Raw genomic sequence first — 16,703 nt, 5'->3', positions numbered from 1 at the left:
CGAAAATAAAAGCTCTGGAATGTGACCTGTAAAATCCTAAAAAAACAAACCAAACCAAAAAAACAAAAAAAAAACCCAAACAAAAAAACCCCAAAACCCAAAAACCAGAATCCTAAAAAATAATTAAAAAAATACAGTTCAGTTCATGTACCTGCATACATTCTCAGGGATTTAACTCTTGTTCAGATATGTTCTTGATATTCCGAGTGTTATGCTAGCAAATGCTCTTCCAAAAATACAGTCATAGATTCAGCAGCCACTGCCCTGCAGTACTTTAAGCCCTGCTCTGATTGTCAGACTTTAACCCTATTGCATTTTGCTCTTGATATAGCTATGTCAATGATAATTTAAATAAGCTGGCTATTTGCTTTACCTCGTGTTGTCTCCTATTTGAATCACTGAGAAGAGCAGAGTGTTTTGCCTTCCACAGGCTGTGCCCCATCGATAACCTGTTATGTGCCCTCATGCAACCCTAAGTTCAGTGCCAGAGGTCTAGAGGAGAGGATTCAACTGTGCTGTCCCAAAAGAAATTTGTAGCTGTTGGTAAGGGTATGTGTTCTAAAGCTGTGAATCTGGTGGGGTTCACTCCCTAAACTTTGTGAGAAAAGAAGAGCATTTCTGCCAGCCTTACAGTTGAACACATCCCACCGAAGTCACTTGAGTCTTTAGGCTGAGGCTGTGGCTGTGTCTCTGCCACACACTGCAGCGCAGTGCACAGGACCCCAAGTTGGCTCCGAGGCACAGTGCCAGCGGGAGTGCTGCATCAGGGACTGAAGCAGGTGGCTCTACGCCCCTGTGGTGTTAGTGTCGCTGCGTGGGCTCCAGTGCTGCAGCAGCTCATCCAACGCTGCCTCAGAAATTTCTTCACCGTGCCTCTTTGCAAGTTCACCTGTGTCTTCTCACTCTTCCGCTCTGCCAGTCTGCTGTTAGTTCTATATCTGAACCTCAAAGCCAGGAGCGTGAGGGGATCTGAGCCAGTCCCGCCTTGGGCAGAATACTGTAGAAGTAGATGGAAGAAAAAGCCTCTTTAAGTATTTTGGTCATTCATTTGTACATAGTTAAATCATATTCTTTATGCTTCTTATGCTAATGCTTGTTCCGAATCTCTGTTTAATCTGTTTTTTTCTGCCTTTGGTTATTTTGTTTCTTTTGCTCTAACTTAAGGGGATATCCAGTGAATTTGTCATCCTCTAAAGCAGGCAAAAAATACATCATATGAAAGCAAATGACAGATTGCTTTTGTGCTTCTTCATTGTATTTTTTCCCCTGTGGCTCCTTAGGTCAAATGTTAAAATTGCAAGTTCTTAGCACGTTAATTTGTATTTTTCAAGATGCTTAGCACACCTCTTCAGAATCATAAATAATTATTGTGAAGTATGTGATCGGCTTGATGGTCTGTTATTGTGATAACTAATAGCTGTGGTTTGGCAGACGCTTCTGAAAGCAGCGGTATTTGTGATTGCTTGACATTTCTTCAATTTTTGCTTAATCCAAAGATTCATTGTATTCTAAGCATAAAGCATGGCTTTGCACCAAAAAAAAAAAAAAGTTATATCAATAATCTCAGGAATGTTTGGGGGTGCTTTTCTAGTGGCTGCTGCATTGCTTCAGAGTTATTTTCTTTCCCTTGTTTAAACAATCAACTTTAAGGTTTTCAGACAGTTCATTCCAGCTGATTGAACTTTCATATAAGCATGTAACTCTCCAAAGATCAAAAATTGCCTCAGGATATTTTTAATTTAATAAAGAGCCAAGCTGACTTCAGACTTATACAGACTGCATAAATCCAAAACTCCGGAATCTAATAAATCTAAAACTTTTTAATTAAAAGTGGAGATATCTCGATTTAAATAAAGCGGAGTCAGACATGTCTTTCTGTCATATTTTTGGGGAATTGCCATTTAGCCCCATGAATAGCCATTTCCAGTAAAAGGGAGGAAAGACTGAATAACTTGAGCTAGGGATAGCAATCTTTTAATCTTCCAGCTGTCTTGCTAGAGTTATCTGTTCATAGAAAATACGACATCTCATCTGAGGACCTCCAATGAGTATTTTGCAAAAGTATATAATTGACACATTATAATCAATTAAATGCAGTTAAGAAGTTGCTTTAACCGTTACCAGAAAGTCTGTTAACACCCCAGAAGACAAGGTAGTGAATTTTGTCATCTTTTCTTAGAAAATAATCCTCTCTTATTGTTTCTGGGAGTTCACTTTCTTTCTTCTGCTCATTCTAAGAAGAACATAACTTTAGAAATATCTTCAGCAGTATTTAAACGCACGCTGAGTTACATTGTGGAGTAGGGATGACTTGTTAAGTTGGAGGCATGGGCTAGAGATTAGAGGTCAGTTAATTTTTCTTTTGCCTGTGACAGTCCTGGTCATTAATTGTGAATTGTGAGGTTATACTGATGGATAACACAGGAGTTTATAGCAGGTGCGTTTTTTTTTCAGTAATCTTCTCCAGTCCCAAAATCCATTAAATCATTTCTGTGTTTTCACGTCCAGCCCTTTGAAGTATGTGGCTAGTGCTGATCCCCCTCAGCCAGTTCAGAGTTTAAGGGGACACTGAAACAGATCCATAGCGAGCTGTGAGGGTTGGTATTGAGTTGTCACTCTCTCAGTGTGCTGTTCATCCCTCAAGGAGAAATTCTGGTTACTCAGAGATTGACAGCAGCATGTCAGGGCACTCCTTTGCCTGCACATGGGCCTTCAGAGGCCAAACCTGCATTCCTAGTGGTGGTCACCTCACGCTGTCCTAGTCCAAGGTGAGTCTGAACATCAGGACTTGGGTGCAAAGGATCCCATGTCACCTCCCCTGTTGAGAAGCGCCTGATGGCACACCTGTGGCAGGTAGAAGTATGTACAAAGACAGGGGTGACAGGACATTTATCTCCTTCAGAGATAAATGAGACTGAGTTTGGCCAGAAAGAGGAGGAGGGGAAACTAAGTCTAGGAGCCATGAACAGCTGGTGTCATCTGAGGGCAGAAAATAGCAGAGAAATCACACAAAGTGGGGCTTGTGAGCTGGCTGGCTGTAGGGCAAAGCTGAGCTGAATAAGAAGGGGGAAGAAGTGGAACTTGATCTGGTCAGGTAAGAGAGAGAAAACCAAGAACTATTGTAAGGAAGAGTGGGGCGGGATTATAAAGAAACTAAGCAGACTGGAAGATTGCTTCCTATATATTTCCTAACTTCTAGTAGCTTGACTGCAACTTCACTCTTTCTAAGCAGAGCTTTGTGATGTGTGGAGACTGCTATTGTATTATATGCTTATTATGTATTATGCTATTATAGGTATTTTTATTGCGCGTGTGCATGCATAATATATGCAGGGAGTTCCCAATACGGACCATGAGCACAGGTCTTTTTTTTGTACTCCCTGGGAACTTGTCTGGTTGAAATGATTCTTTCAGGTGAAGACTGCAAGATGTGACCCATTGACTTACTGACACTTTGTGCTAACGTGAGACTCCGAAGAGTTGGCCGGCATTCCCTGCCATGGCTATGTTAATGTCAGTGTGAGTTCACGATAGCAGAGGATTCAGTCCAGCGTCCACGAGCCTGGCTGGTTGTTTTCGTATTATGCTGGAAGCTGAAAGTTGTCTTTAGTTCCCCCTTGCTTTTCTTGCTTAGAAAGTAGCCAGACAACTGCCATTTTTGCTCCAGAGTAAGGAATCAAGAATTCAATACATGTGTTGGGGCTTACTGTGGAATACAGATATTTACTGCTACCAAATAACAAAAGAGGACATAGTAATTTTGAGGAGACTGCTCATACAGAAACCATTGTTATTTTTACAATAAAAGCATCTTCAAGCAATTAAGAAAATGTTTTTTCTCAATTCTAGCATTTATGTTGTTAATGGCTTCTTTTCTTTTTTAGAACAATAAATCTAAACAGTAGTTTACTGCAGCAAGTAATAGAAAGAAAACATGAAGTGCTGTGCATCTTGAGAGAAAAGATAATAACAACTCAGAAGTGTACGATATCTGAACATATCCAGATAGAAGAAAAAATCAGCAGTGTGATTGGATGCGGTAGAAAAACAGTAAAGGTAAAAGTTATTAAGACCTGTAAGGAGTAGAACATTTGCAGATTATCTGAGAAGAAATTATGATTTCTCCAAATTGACTTCAGAGTATTTTTCATGTGTCCTTAACACGTTGAACTCTCTTCCCTAACATATTGAACTCACTGTACTGCTTAGTTGTGAAATTTCAGAAAGGTAAAATGTTTTTTCCGTTGCCTCACTGGCAAAAGATGCCATTTTTTTAATGTGAGCCTGGAACATGGTTTCCATCAATACTGTCAAGTTGTGATTCAGTTTTTATGTAGAATCCTTCCTACAACAGAACATAAAACAAACACATAACAATTCAGTGAAAGTTGAAGAGCAAAAAACATCACTGAAGCAAATTTATTTGAAAAGCCAAGTAATCATTCATCAAAAATGTTTGCAGTGTCTACTAAGTTTTAATATTTATTGAGAAGCTCTTTGTTTTCAGTTGTGGGAGTAGCGATGAACGGCATTATGAGTCTATCTGAAAAATTGCCTATGAATTGAGAAAGAATTGCCAAAGTCAAAACATATGCTCGTTCATTGTAAGGTTTTTTTTGTAAAGCTGCAGATGAATCATTTCTGTCTACAGAGTCTCTCTAGTAGCAGAAATCGGAGAGTTGCAGTTCAACAGCCCTCTGTGCAAGTGCCACCTTCCTGGTACCAGTCTCCAGATGGGCGAAAGGGGAGTTAGGATAGAAGAGGGCAGGGTAGGATAAGTGAGTGCCCGTTTCCTGGTGACACAGTGTTTCATGTGTGACAAAAGCTACACCTGGAGCTCTACTTTGTACTAGGACAGGGCAGCTAAGAGTTGAGAGCTGCTCTTGGCATTGTGCTTCTGCCTTGCTACTCATCTAGTTCCTTTCATAGATGTCAAATGTAATGTGCTTTAGTTAGACATCATGGAGAATAAAACCCATTATTTCTCTGTATTTTTTCCCCCTTAATTAATTCTGTGTTTAGGCTATACCATAGCTGAATCAGATAAACGGTGAATAAATCTGTCCTCTAGGTTTCAGTGGGTGAAAGTGGAAGTATGATGAAGGATTCTAGTGTGATTCTTGAAATTCCTCCTGCAACCACTATTGCCTACAGTGTAATTGAACTGTTTATAAAGAACAGTGGCCAGTTTGGTAAGTATAAAGCTCATTTTCTGTGGCACGCAATTCATCTGTGGACAGAGCTGCCTGTTGAACAATGATATTTGCATTTGTCTGTATATGAAGGTGATGATGTTGTATGGTCTCCATTGCCTTGATAGTTATTTGTGCTGTGAAATGCTGCTCTTCTGATTTAGTAGTGCTTTTTCAGTTGTTTGAATAACTCATGAACTTAGAATAACTTAGGTTTCAGGGGACTGCAGGAGGTCATCTAGCTCAAGCCCCTGCTCAAGGCATGGCCAGGTTTGATCTAAGTTCAGAGGTAGATCAGATTGCTCGTATCGTCATCTACTCAAGTTTTCATTGTCTCCAGAGAGGGAGATTCCATTACCCCTCTGGGCAGCCTATTCTCATGTTTGACCACCATCATGGTGGACTTTTTTTCCCTGTTAATATCTAATGAGAATTTCTTTCTTTAATTTGCATCTCTTGCCTTTTGTCCTGTCATCATACAGAAGAGTCTGGCTCTGTCTTCTCTTCACCCTTACATTGGGTAGTTGTAGACAGAAATAAGGTTCTCCCTTAGCAATATTTTCTCCAGTGTGGACAAACCCAGTCTCTCAGCCTCTTCTCATACGTGGTGTTCTCCAGCCTGCAGCGATCTTGATGGCTGTTTGCTAGATTGCTCCCATATGTAAATGTCTGTCTTGTACTGGGGAGTCCAAAACTGGACACAGTGCTCTGAATGCAATCTCCCAAATTGAAAAATCACTTTCATCGATCTGCTAGCTACGCTCTTGTCAGTACAGCCCAGTATGCAGCACACTCCAATAGCTGCAAGGGCATGCTGATGATCCTCTCAAATTTATTGTCCAGGTCTTTTTCAGCAATTTTGCTTCTAGCTAGCTGACCCTCAGCCCGTGCTGTTGCCTTCACATGTTGGCAGGGAGAGTGAACTGGATGTATATCGACAGTCAACCAGGAATGCTTAGACAACAGTCATGCTAAGAAAAGAATTATTCGTAAATCATAGGACTGGAATTTAAACTGTTCTGTCTATTTTACACTTTAATATATAGATTGTTCTCAGAATGATTGCAGAAATGCCCTTATCATGTTTTCTGGTCATGCTTTACTTATTTCAGGTCGAATACTTTCAGGTGTCAAATTAAAAAAAAAAAAATGTTGACATTGGCTTTGGGGGGAGTAGTAACTGCTCTGCAGAATCACTTGGGTTTTGCTTTCTTGTCTGTCCTCAGTTAAACTCCCTGACCTAAAGGAGGTTTCAGGCAATGTTATGCAAGGAGGAAGGAAATCAGATGGACTGCGTAGGGCTGGAAATTGGAAAGGACTGATGTGGAGAGAAACAGGAGATACATTGAAGAAATAATTGAAGTGCAGTTGAGATCTGAATCTAGGATGCGCTTTATTTGCATAAGAAATGCAGAAGATACTCTCCATCATTCTTCTTTAGCTGACTTCTGATATTAAGGAAGTCTGTAGGTTAAAGAGTGTGAGTAAATATCATGTAACCTGTAAAAAAATTTCTGAAAGGTGGAATTGCACTGACATAAACTGAATACAGAGATACAGCAGAGGGCATTGACTTCATGGTCATAATAGAACTATAATTCAGAGTAATCAGGTGCAATTAAGGCTGTCTGACTACATAGGCGTATGCTGATAGCCTACTTAGGTGATTTCTAAATGGAAATACCAATGTCCTGCTAGCTGGTAATACATGGGTCTTGGTAATGATTTGTATTTTTCTGCTCTTTTTCCACTTCTGTTTCCACTTTTTTTTTTTTTCATATTTAATGTTACATCTTTTAAGCTTCAAAACCAGCACACCTTGTTGCAGCCTACATCTTGCCTCTTTTCTAATTTGTGCTATCTTCCCATGCCCGACTGTCATTCGGAAAGTAAAAAGGAGGAACTAACAACAAAATTAGGGATTTGCCAGCAAGAATAAGGATGGTGGAGTCTAACCTTCAACTTCTTAGCGTCTGAGCAGTGATCAGCATCTGTTTATAAGAACAAAAATAGCCTTTGAAGTTAAATACAGAGACTAATGTAGTCCTTTCACAGGAGACCGAAAGTGACCAGTAGCAGGTGTAACATAGTGGGATTCTCTTCGCAGACAGTTACGGAATAAGGTGCCTGTAGGGGTTTTTTTGTTTCTTTTTCTTTGCAACTGATAGTGCTTGAGTTATTCTATAAGGAAGAACAGTATATAAACTTTCTTTAAAATATTCTGGCTAATGTGACTGGACATGCTTGGACATTTTTATAAATAAATTAAAAAAGAAAGAAAAACAGTCTAATCCTTTTCTGATCCCTTTACCATAATGTTTTCCTCTAATCATTCTGTTTGATTACTGCAGGCTCATTTTCCACTACGTGTAAAAGCTGTTCCTGTTAAAGGCTTTGCCTTTTGTGTGTCTAAAGTTTCACTGCAAGTCCTCTTGTTCTTGCTTTACAAAGCAGGAGGTATAGTAGCACCCGACTGATTTGCTTTGTTCTGTTCATTGTTATATATGTGTGACTTGCTTCCTCTTAAATGACTGTAAATTAAATAGTCCTAATCTTTTCAGCTTCTCCGTGCAAAAGAGTCTCTTTGCCTTTGATTGTTTTCATTGATCATCTCTGATTTTCTTCCATTTTTGTTAATGTTTCTGAATAACAAGATCTTACTGAGCTATTGGAGGTTTGTCATCAATGGATGTAATAGAATTCAACAGGAAAAAATATCACAGTATTATGTATATTCTTTCATTCCATTACTTTCCCTTCTCTTTCTTTTTTTAAAGACTATGACAAAATTAGTGAGATTAATAAATACAATTAATTATCAGTCCTATTAATACAAAACTTTCGGAGTCCTGGATTTTCCTCTGAATCGAATCCTATTACAAGATTTAACAGCAGGGTCTGTATCTCTTAAAACTTTTCATGTGATGCTGTGCCTTGATTTCCCTTATTAGCATCATTCTGCCTTAGGAGGGCAGGTAGTTTATTAGCACTATCTTCTTCCTTCAGGGTTTGTGTAAAAGCCGTGTTATTATCAGTGAAAGTAACATGAGCATGTTGGCCTTATGGTGCCTTAACTGCTGTCTGGAGTCTTGTTGCTTTGGGAAGTTCTTTAATTTGTGTTAATCGCTTTCTGCTGCTCTGTAGCTCACCCTTCTCTGTGAAGGGTTATGCAGGCATAAAGGTCTCTGTCATTTTTCTTTCTCTGTGGCAGAGACTTCTTTGTCTACTCTCCCTTTGAAAAAGCTCTTTGCTGATGGAGTGCTCTCTGTGCTTTCTTATCTGCTTTGAATGTCCTTAATTTGGTGAGACAGACTCTTACCACTGCAGGAAGGTTATATTTAGGTTTTGTGCCTGGTACATGTGAGCACTGTGAGCACATTAGTTACTTTTTTTTTTTCCCCCTTTTGCTGTCAGGTATTACTTTAAAATTGAGTTCCTCTTGCTAGCCTGCCTGTGTTCTCCTCAGACCTGCTGCAGAGTGCCAGGGCTACAGTTTCAAATCTTGCATTTGAGCCAATAAAAGGTGATCAAAATAATGCATAGGTCTTTGATTATATTCTGCATCTTTGGGGCACAATGTTGGATGCATGAGCAGAGAACTTGATATTGCAGATTTCTCAGCATAGCTCTTCCAAAGGCTCCCTGTGTACCTTCCGGGAGTCCCTTAACTTCATCAAGTTTGGAGCATTGGTGTGGCAGGAAATGGGCAGCTCTGTTTGGGTGAGGTGGGCCAGTGCTCATCATGAAGATGAGGCAGAGTAATCCAGGCAGGGTGTGTTATTTCCTCCATTAAGGCATTGCAAAGGGACAGTACATTGTAGAGCAATTCTGTTAGTGAACTGAAGGTGAAGTCCTTTAGACGCTCTGAAAAGCCATGATATTTTCCACTCACCTGGAGAACTTGAGGATGGATCTGTGACTTGGCTCAGAAAGAGGAGTCTGTCAGTGCCATCACCAGAAGAAGCTCTGTGAGGGACCCTGAAGAGTTCTTATGAATCTCAGAAAGTGCTTTCTTGTGTCTCAATCATGAGTAGATCACGTAGCTCGCATTACAGCACATCTCTTAATTGGTAGAAAATGTGAAGAATTCTTACCTGCATATCTTGTATGCAACATTCGGGTTTATAGTGTCAGTGGGAAGTTTTCATATAATTTGCTGTCTACATTACTTTAATTCACAGGAGCTGGTGTCACATTTTGTAGTTGGTACCTGCACTACAGGACCTTTGTCTGTGCACACCGTACCGAACCTCGGGGCTGCAGTAATGCTCAATAATTCACATACGTAGCAACCGCTGGCGTTCTTTCCATCTAGAAGAGATGAGGCACGGAGAAATTGCATGCGAGAATACTAGATAATATAAGCTAGCATCTGATTCAGTAATTGCTTGTGTATTTTATTAATTATTTTTTTAATTGAATTTCTAATTACAGAATTCTGTCTGCTGGATGAACAGCAAGGAGGTTTTGAAAAAGAAAGCACAGAAGGCTCGAGTTATCCCCATTCAACGCTATTCAGAGATACTTCCTTTCTCTATCAGCCAGATGCTGTTGATAATGAGATGTACTCTGGGGCTAAAAACCTCATTCCCAGTGGTGCTTCTTTAAGTGTATTGAAACAAGGTATTACCAGAAATGCTTTACATGATTACATTACAGTGAGTTAAGCAACATGATAGGAGAAAATAATCTGGTACAATAGTACATAAGAAATCATGTTAGTTCATTTTAATAGCCCTTATCAGGAACTCTTGGGGGAATGCACTGAAAGAATAGAAAAATTTACTTCTGCAGTAGGTACATGCAGTGGATTGTTCCCTAGGAATATCATGATACCCTTTGTCATAAATATGATCTTACAAAATTAGGGGTTTATGCCAGTCCTGTTACATTCCAGATAAGCTCTGTAAGATTAGTGATGGTTTATGCTTTCATTCAGAAAGGGTCACTGAAAATATTTTTTCATGATCTGGAAAATGCTCATAGTAAACCTTCTCAGTTAAAAGTTATTTCAAGTATCAAAAATTACAAATACATCTCCCCTGCCTTAAATTAGCCTCACTATTTTCTGAGAGGCTTTATAGAAATCTTTGGTATCAACTAAGGCTGACAGTTAAAATGTGGTTTAAACGGAAATTTGCAAATTGGTATAATGGGCCAGGCAAAACTTGTTTATTGTAGGGATGTGGAAGGAAGGGTCAGGATTATCACCAGAGGAATGAAAAAGGGGAAAACAAATCAAGGCCTCAGAACACACTTGACTTTTCATCAGTTCTAGGTAGAATCCTTACAGCTGGTTCTATTGATGAACATCACTTTTACTATCTCTGAATTTCACCCTTTGTTTATGGCTGTTCAATAGACTAACTGTGACCAGAATAGGTATTTGCTGTCCTGAAATAAATTCTGTCATTCTCCAGCGTAGTCTTGTTTGAAAGGAATGACTGTGTCTCCGCATGTATATAAAAATAAAAAAACCCAAACACTTATTTGTGAAAGCATGGTATGCCACTCTTTTGGGTTTTGCTTTAGCTTAATGTATCTTTGTGCCTGTCTTGCTTAAAAGGCCTGGAGGTTTCTTTAATTAAATTAACCTGAACTGTCTCTTGGAAAAAACTAAAAAAATTGTTTCTACTAAAGCAATTTAAAATAGGTTTCCTCTTCTGCTATTTGTATAGACGTTTATACGATTGCGTCAGGTACAAAAAAAATATCTGCCTCTGGCTGGGCTTTTACTTTTTTTTTTTTTCCCAGTGAAGTAATTTTTAGATATAAAAGGCATCTTTAAAGAGAGCATGTTTTTTGACTGGAGTGACATGAAGGGAAATTTCTTTTAAACAAGATTAAGAACGCTTGCATGCCCATATTTTTGGAATGTGGAAAAACACATTCCAACCTTCCAGCTGGCATTATTGACTTGAAAACTTATTTTCTTTTAGCAAAGTGGTAATTTGATGTCATAAAACATTTTTTTATTTTATTTTTTTTTTTAGTGTCATAGTTGAATTGTGGGGAGAGAAGCGCAGTGAACTCTCTTGTGCTTCTCTTGTATGTATTGTAATGGGTTCAGTATTTTAATCAAGAGGAGATTTTTGTAATAATAATTAGAGGTGAAGGGTTGTAATTCTTTGATGCACCTGATGAAATACGAGAACAATAACAATTTAAGATTGCAACAGGAACTTTGAATTCTAAGTGTGGGCTCATACCATTAACTTAGTAATTCATATCAACCCACAGATTAAGAGGTAAAGTTATGAGCAGAACTCTTTGTTCTGCCTTATAAATGAACATTATCTGGAGATGAACTTTGAAGTGAGAACCTTAATATATGGTTAGTTCAGTTAACATTAAAATACTGAATTCTAAAATATTAAAAATATTGAATGCCAAATGTTGATCCTTAGTAGCTGTTCTTCTTTCTTAGAATTGTCATTGATGCTTCATTGGCTCATTAGGGAAATATAATCAGGTGCGTTCTAACCTTTCATTATAACTTGTGATGATGGAAATCAGGATGTCAAGATGATGTGATAAACGAACTTAGGAAACATATCGCAAAAATGTTAGCTGTTCTTACTGGCATTTGTGTAGCAATACTTAGGTTTACTTTTTACTGCTTTCTCGGGAAAGATCTGTCACGGTTGAAGACTCAGTTCCAGCCCTTTGTGAAGCTGCCGGAAGACAAGCAAAGAGCTTTATATAAAACCCTTTGTGAACTCTTGCTCCATGAAGAAGTGGTGACTGCCCTGGAGGATGTGGTAAGATGAAGAAACTTTTGCTTGCTTCCTAAAAGTAATTTCAGAATAGAACTAGCATTTTCTTTTGCTTGAACTTTTCTTTTTTCAAGAAGTTAGTCTTATTCTTTTCCTTCAGTTAGATGATATCTGCACAGGAGACAAGCCAGATCTGGAGGAGTTAAAACCCGCACAACAGCGAGACCTCATGGACTTCTTGCAGCTCTTAGGATGCAGTTCCCAGAGTGAGCTGTTGTTGCAGAACTATCACCCTCATGATGAAGAACTCTTTTCAGCTGCTCACCTCCTCATCGGAGCTATCTCTGGTATGTTGTGAATGAAGAGAGGGACCCTTTTTTTTTTTTCTTTTTAAATTTATTTTCCTTTTAGAAGCTCCCTCTGTGTTAAAGTGCTCATGGCTCTTTTTTGAGCAGTTGGTGAACTGAGTGAACATAATTTGCTCTCTTCCTTTTTATGGGTTTGGTATACCATCCTTAGCATTCCTGGCTGTGAATTAAATTCAGCCCTCAATCAGTGACAGATTCCTTGTAAGATACACATGCCCCCAAGACTGCTCAACTCTACTTTCTGCTGAATGTGGGCATTTCCAGTTTGGCAATCTCATTTCTGTTCGTGTTGCATGCTGGAGTTCTTCCCGCCTAAATGCTGAGAATTACAAATCAGGTGTTGTCTTCTGTGTAACAGCATAGATTGTTGAGGTGCAAACTATTTTTAGCAAAAATAAATTTAACATAGAGTCACTGCAATTAGAGTGTTGTTTTGCAGCTGCTGAAAAAGGAGATTAAACATAAATGTCAAACAAATGCCATGCTCACAATCTCGTTGGCACCACAGTGTTAGTTAAAAGCTACCTGCAAAGTCCGAGACAGACTTTCCTGGCTTTTTCTCCTCTCTCTCATATATAAAGAATTTCCTGACATTAAGATAACGAAGGGAAGTCCAGGGTGGTATTGGTTAGATGTGGCACTGTGCAGCAAAATGTCAGTGTGCATCCATATATGTGCAGTACCCAGGTAGGAAAGCTTAACTCATTTGCAGTGACAGAAAAGAAATAGAAAACAGAAACCTGCTGATGTGGTAACACTTGTCAGATGCTATTAACAGCAGGGCGCAGCTAATTGAGTGTGGTGTATTATCACCTGGCTGTGGACATAATGTCTGCTGCTAATGTCCAGGCGTAAATGCAGTTGGATCAAGAATCAAAAGCTGTTTCATGCCCGTTGCTTCTATTGGGAGCTACAGCCTTTGAGTTACGGAGTTGAAGGGCACCACAGGGATCATTTAGTCCATCTCCCTGCCCCAAGGCAGGCTCAGCTCTGTCATTCTTCTCCAGTTCTGTTTTTACTGAAGTCAGCATCTCATATAGATTTTGAGAGCAGAGGTTCTTGTTTTATTCAAGGCCTAAATCATTCATCCAGCCTGCAGGCTCGGAGCGGAACACTGGGGAGATGCTTGGGGAGGAGACAAGAACGATGGGGAGGAAATCCCCTTTTCTCCGAGCTGCCTTTCTTTTCTCAAGGGCAAGGATAGTCAGTGTGGGGCTTGTACCCATCGCCCGTCCCATTTTATTCTGTGCTCTGGGAAGGGGAAGGGGAAGAGCTGGATCACCCTCTTCCAAACGTCCAGCAGAGCACTTGTGACAACTGTCCTCAGCATTGGATCGCTTTGGTCTCCGGCAGCTGTTTCTTGAGGTGCTGTACCTGTGGGTGGGCCTCAAAAATGCAGCTTGTCTCTTTGCTCAGCAGGAGAACCTCATAACAGAGCTCACTCTTAAGAAAGTCCCCTTTCCAGCAGCCAGCCCTGAGCAGTGTTCACTGGAAACAATCTTTCCCTTTTAATGTTTCCTTCACAGAGCTGTCGGATTACACTCTTGTCCTGCTGCGTGCCTGCTGTGATCTACAGGTTGTTCCGGCTTTGTGTTGTTTGGTGAGTAATCAAAATGTGACTGTGTAGCATGTGGGGCCCAGCAGCAGCAGTAATGACTGTTCTCTGCCTTATTGTGTTTCTCACCCAATAAAGAAGATGTCAAGCTCCAGTGCGAATTTCAGCTGTAGGCATTGCTTAGGCAAGGTCAGAGTCTGACAGCGGCAAACGATGCAGGTAATTTACTGCAGGTGGACACCTAACTTCTAAAACATTTCTGTATCTGGGAGATTTCATCGGCTGTGAGCAAAAGAAAATTGTAACTTAAGCTCAAATTTTAATTTACTAATAGTCTCATTAGCTGGTTTTAAAGTCTCAGTAACAGTAATCACCTGCCCTTGGTAAACAGAAATGTCACTGTGGTAGCAGGAGTGCTTGGGCTTTGGCAAATTCTGAAGTTCCAAAACTCTGAGGCCATTCATTGAAACTGCAGAAGGAATGAGGGAGGGCTTTTTTTTTTAAGCTTTTTAAGCTCACTGGCAAAAATAATAGTAAAAACTTTTAAATACATAGGAGCAAGGGGAGTGCGACTGTTTGCTCAGAGTAGGAGCGAGAGTGAAGTGTCACCTGCAGTGAGAGAAGTTGGACTGGGGGAAAGGAGAGAGTTTTCTTCTCAAAGGGTGCCACAGAGCTTTGGCTCTGGATGAGTATGTTGTACTTGTCAAGGTGAATAGTAAAGGAAATCTTGCCCTTTTGCTGCTGCCTTGTAAGCTCTCCGGTGGTTTTGTAAGAAGGAACTGAGCTATGCGATGGCAGGAACAGCACTGCTTGGGAAACCTCTTTAATGTCTCTGTCTTTTGCGCTCTCTCATAAATACAGCCTAACATCGCTTCAGCCGACGGCACCGTGGTGCTGAGCAGTTCTTTGGCGGCTCTCAGTGACAGAGGAAGATTTGATGTCGTGCAAAGGCTGTTTGCTTCATCAAACATTAATTTGGAAATGACAGAGTCTTCTGTAAAAGCTGTAACTATGAAGGAACCTAGATTCTTCCCACTTATTCTTTATGTTGCATTGTATGGATTTCATGCTTTAGGTGCGAACATATAGGAGCCTTGCCGAGCATCCGGTTATTGCTCTAAGCCTGCTCTTTCTTTTGTCCCTCTGCAGTGTAGCGTTGGTGTGTTTGAGGTAGCAGTAGAGCCACTCAGTTGAGTATTTACGGCAGTTGTGGAGGTCAGGGGGACTCGGCAGGCCTGGGGTGAGCACTCTGCACTGCCATCAGGTGTGCTGCTGCGCTGCAGATTCACTAGGGTGGATCTGTTGTGGAAAATCCATAAATAAGGCATGAAGGGGAGGAAGGGGGAAAAAAAATCCCAAGCCTGGAACAGAAATTGAACATAGCTGTTCTGGTAGTTTTCAGATCTGCAGGGCAGTAGAAGCCTGATGGCTTGCATTAATATGCGTGGGAGAAAACTGCAAAGTACAAACTGCTTTTTGTAAGCAAGCAGACAAACTGGCTGTGGAAATCCAGGGTTCTGCAGCGCGGTAAATGTTTTGCTTGTTTTAAGATGCTGTGCAGAGTGCCTTCACTCTGGAGCAAGTGGAATGGAGGGCTCTCAAAGAGGTACTGGATTAGGTTTTCATTTATTAAGTGTAGTTGGGCTTTAGGGATGTGAACTGCACACTGCAGGAAATAAAATACCCTCTTGTTCAAAAACTAAGACCACCGTAGGGATTTATGCCTCTGTACAGCATTTCTATGTTCTTTCTCTTTAAGTTTTTACTCACCTTAGCAAGTTTCAGCTGTTTAAATTGCATTCTGAACGTTCTCTTTGAGGTACGGTGATGCCTTTTGGTGTGTGCACACGAAATGTCCTTGCTGCACTCCACGAAAATAATAATTTTACCCATATGACACTTTGAATGCAGATGTTTTGCTTGTTTCCTTGACTGAGAGCAAAGTGTTGGTAAAGCACTTTGTGCTTTGAACTGCTTTGCCCCCTTTTTTTTTATTGTAATTTTTTGTAATCATGTGGATGGGACAGAAATGCAGCAGAGATCACTGTACATACGGGCTTGGGAAGATGATGTTCCAGGTAAGTTGGAATATCAGTGGTTTCAGATAAGATTGTGAGATGGCTGACAGGCAAACGAGCAGGCACCTTGGGGGGGATGTCTGTCCAGGGGGTGATCACTAACCGCCTTCACTAGTGGGCAGGAGTCCTGGGTTCAGTTTTCTGCTCTGTTCCCTCATGGTCTTGAGCAGGTTGTCTATGAGGTCTTCAAAACCTCGTGACAGTTAAGCTTTCCCTGCGGAAGTGGGCTTTGCGGAAAAGCCCCGTGGTACCTTGAGGGCGCAGGAGAGCCTTGCACACTGAGCTGATGGTGCTTCTGCGTCTCCTCTGTTAAACAAAGGTGATGGTGTTGCCTGAACCTTGCACTGGTGTACATGGAAATGTCCTTTAGGAGGAGGGAAGCTTGTTACTCTGCTTCTGGGAGTGATGCCTGTTTGTAAATGGGAATCATTTGCCAATCACTACACTTACACTTAGTTGCCTCTGTAACTAACTAATTTATCAAAACTTTCTATTAAATGTTATGTCAAAACAATAGAATAACTTATAACCTCATGCATGTGATTTCCATTGTTCTTTTTTGGGGGATTCCAGTCATTCCCTTGGCCTTGAAAAGTGGTGCACGCCGATGGGAAGTGGCTGTGTGGGCATCCACGGAGTGCTGCTGTCCGTGTGCTCTGATCTTCCTTACGGAGTTTTGGTGTAAGCCTTATGTGCACTGTATTGCACAGCTGCTCTCAGGGTGTACATGCTCTGTCATATATGCAGGAGAGAGGATTTGTTTAAAGAGTGGAAAAAAACCCCAACAAACTCCT

The 16,703-nt window shown here is 40.5% G+C and overlaps 1 protein-coding gene across 1 annotated transcript in view; it reads left to right on the top strand.

The window, feature by feature from the left end:
• The window catches only part of GSDME (gasdermin E), a 28,639-nt gene extending 12,196 nt beyond the window's left edge, over window positions 1-16,443 (top strand). The window contains exons 6-12 of the mRNA XM_063325029.1: window positions 3,885-4,056; window positions 5,072-5,192; window positions 9,627-9,815; window positions 11,826-11,953; window positions 12,069-12,255; window positions 13,803-13,876; window positions 14,693-16,443. Of these exons, the coding sequence (XP_063181099.1) occupies window positions 3,885-4,056; window positions 5,072-5,192; window positions 9,627-9,815; window positions 11,826-11,953; window positions 12,069-12,255; window positions 13,803-13,876; window positions 14,693-14,920 (1,099 nt within the window). The 3' untranslated portion in view covers window positions 14,921-16,443. The remainder of the gene's footprint in view (window positions 1-3,884; window positions 4,057-5,071; window positions 5,193-9,626; window positions 9,816-11,825; window positions 11,954-12,068; window positions 12,256-13,802; window positions 13,877-14,692) is intronic.
• The last annotated feature ends 260 nt before the right edge of the window (window positions 16,444-16,703 follow it).

This window comes from Chroicocephalus ridibundus, chromosome 2 (genome assembly GCF_963924245.1).
Source record: "Chroicocephalus ridibundus chromosome 2, bChrRid1.1, whole genome shotgun sequence".
NCBI lineage: Eukaryota > Metazoa > Chordata > Aves > Charadriiformes > Laridae > Chroicocephalus > Chroicocephalus ridibundus.
Note: the sequence above shows the minus strand (reverse complement) of the source record. Positions and strands in the feature narration are given on the sequence as shown.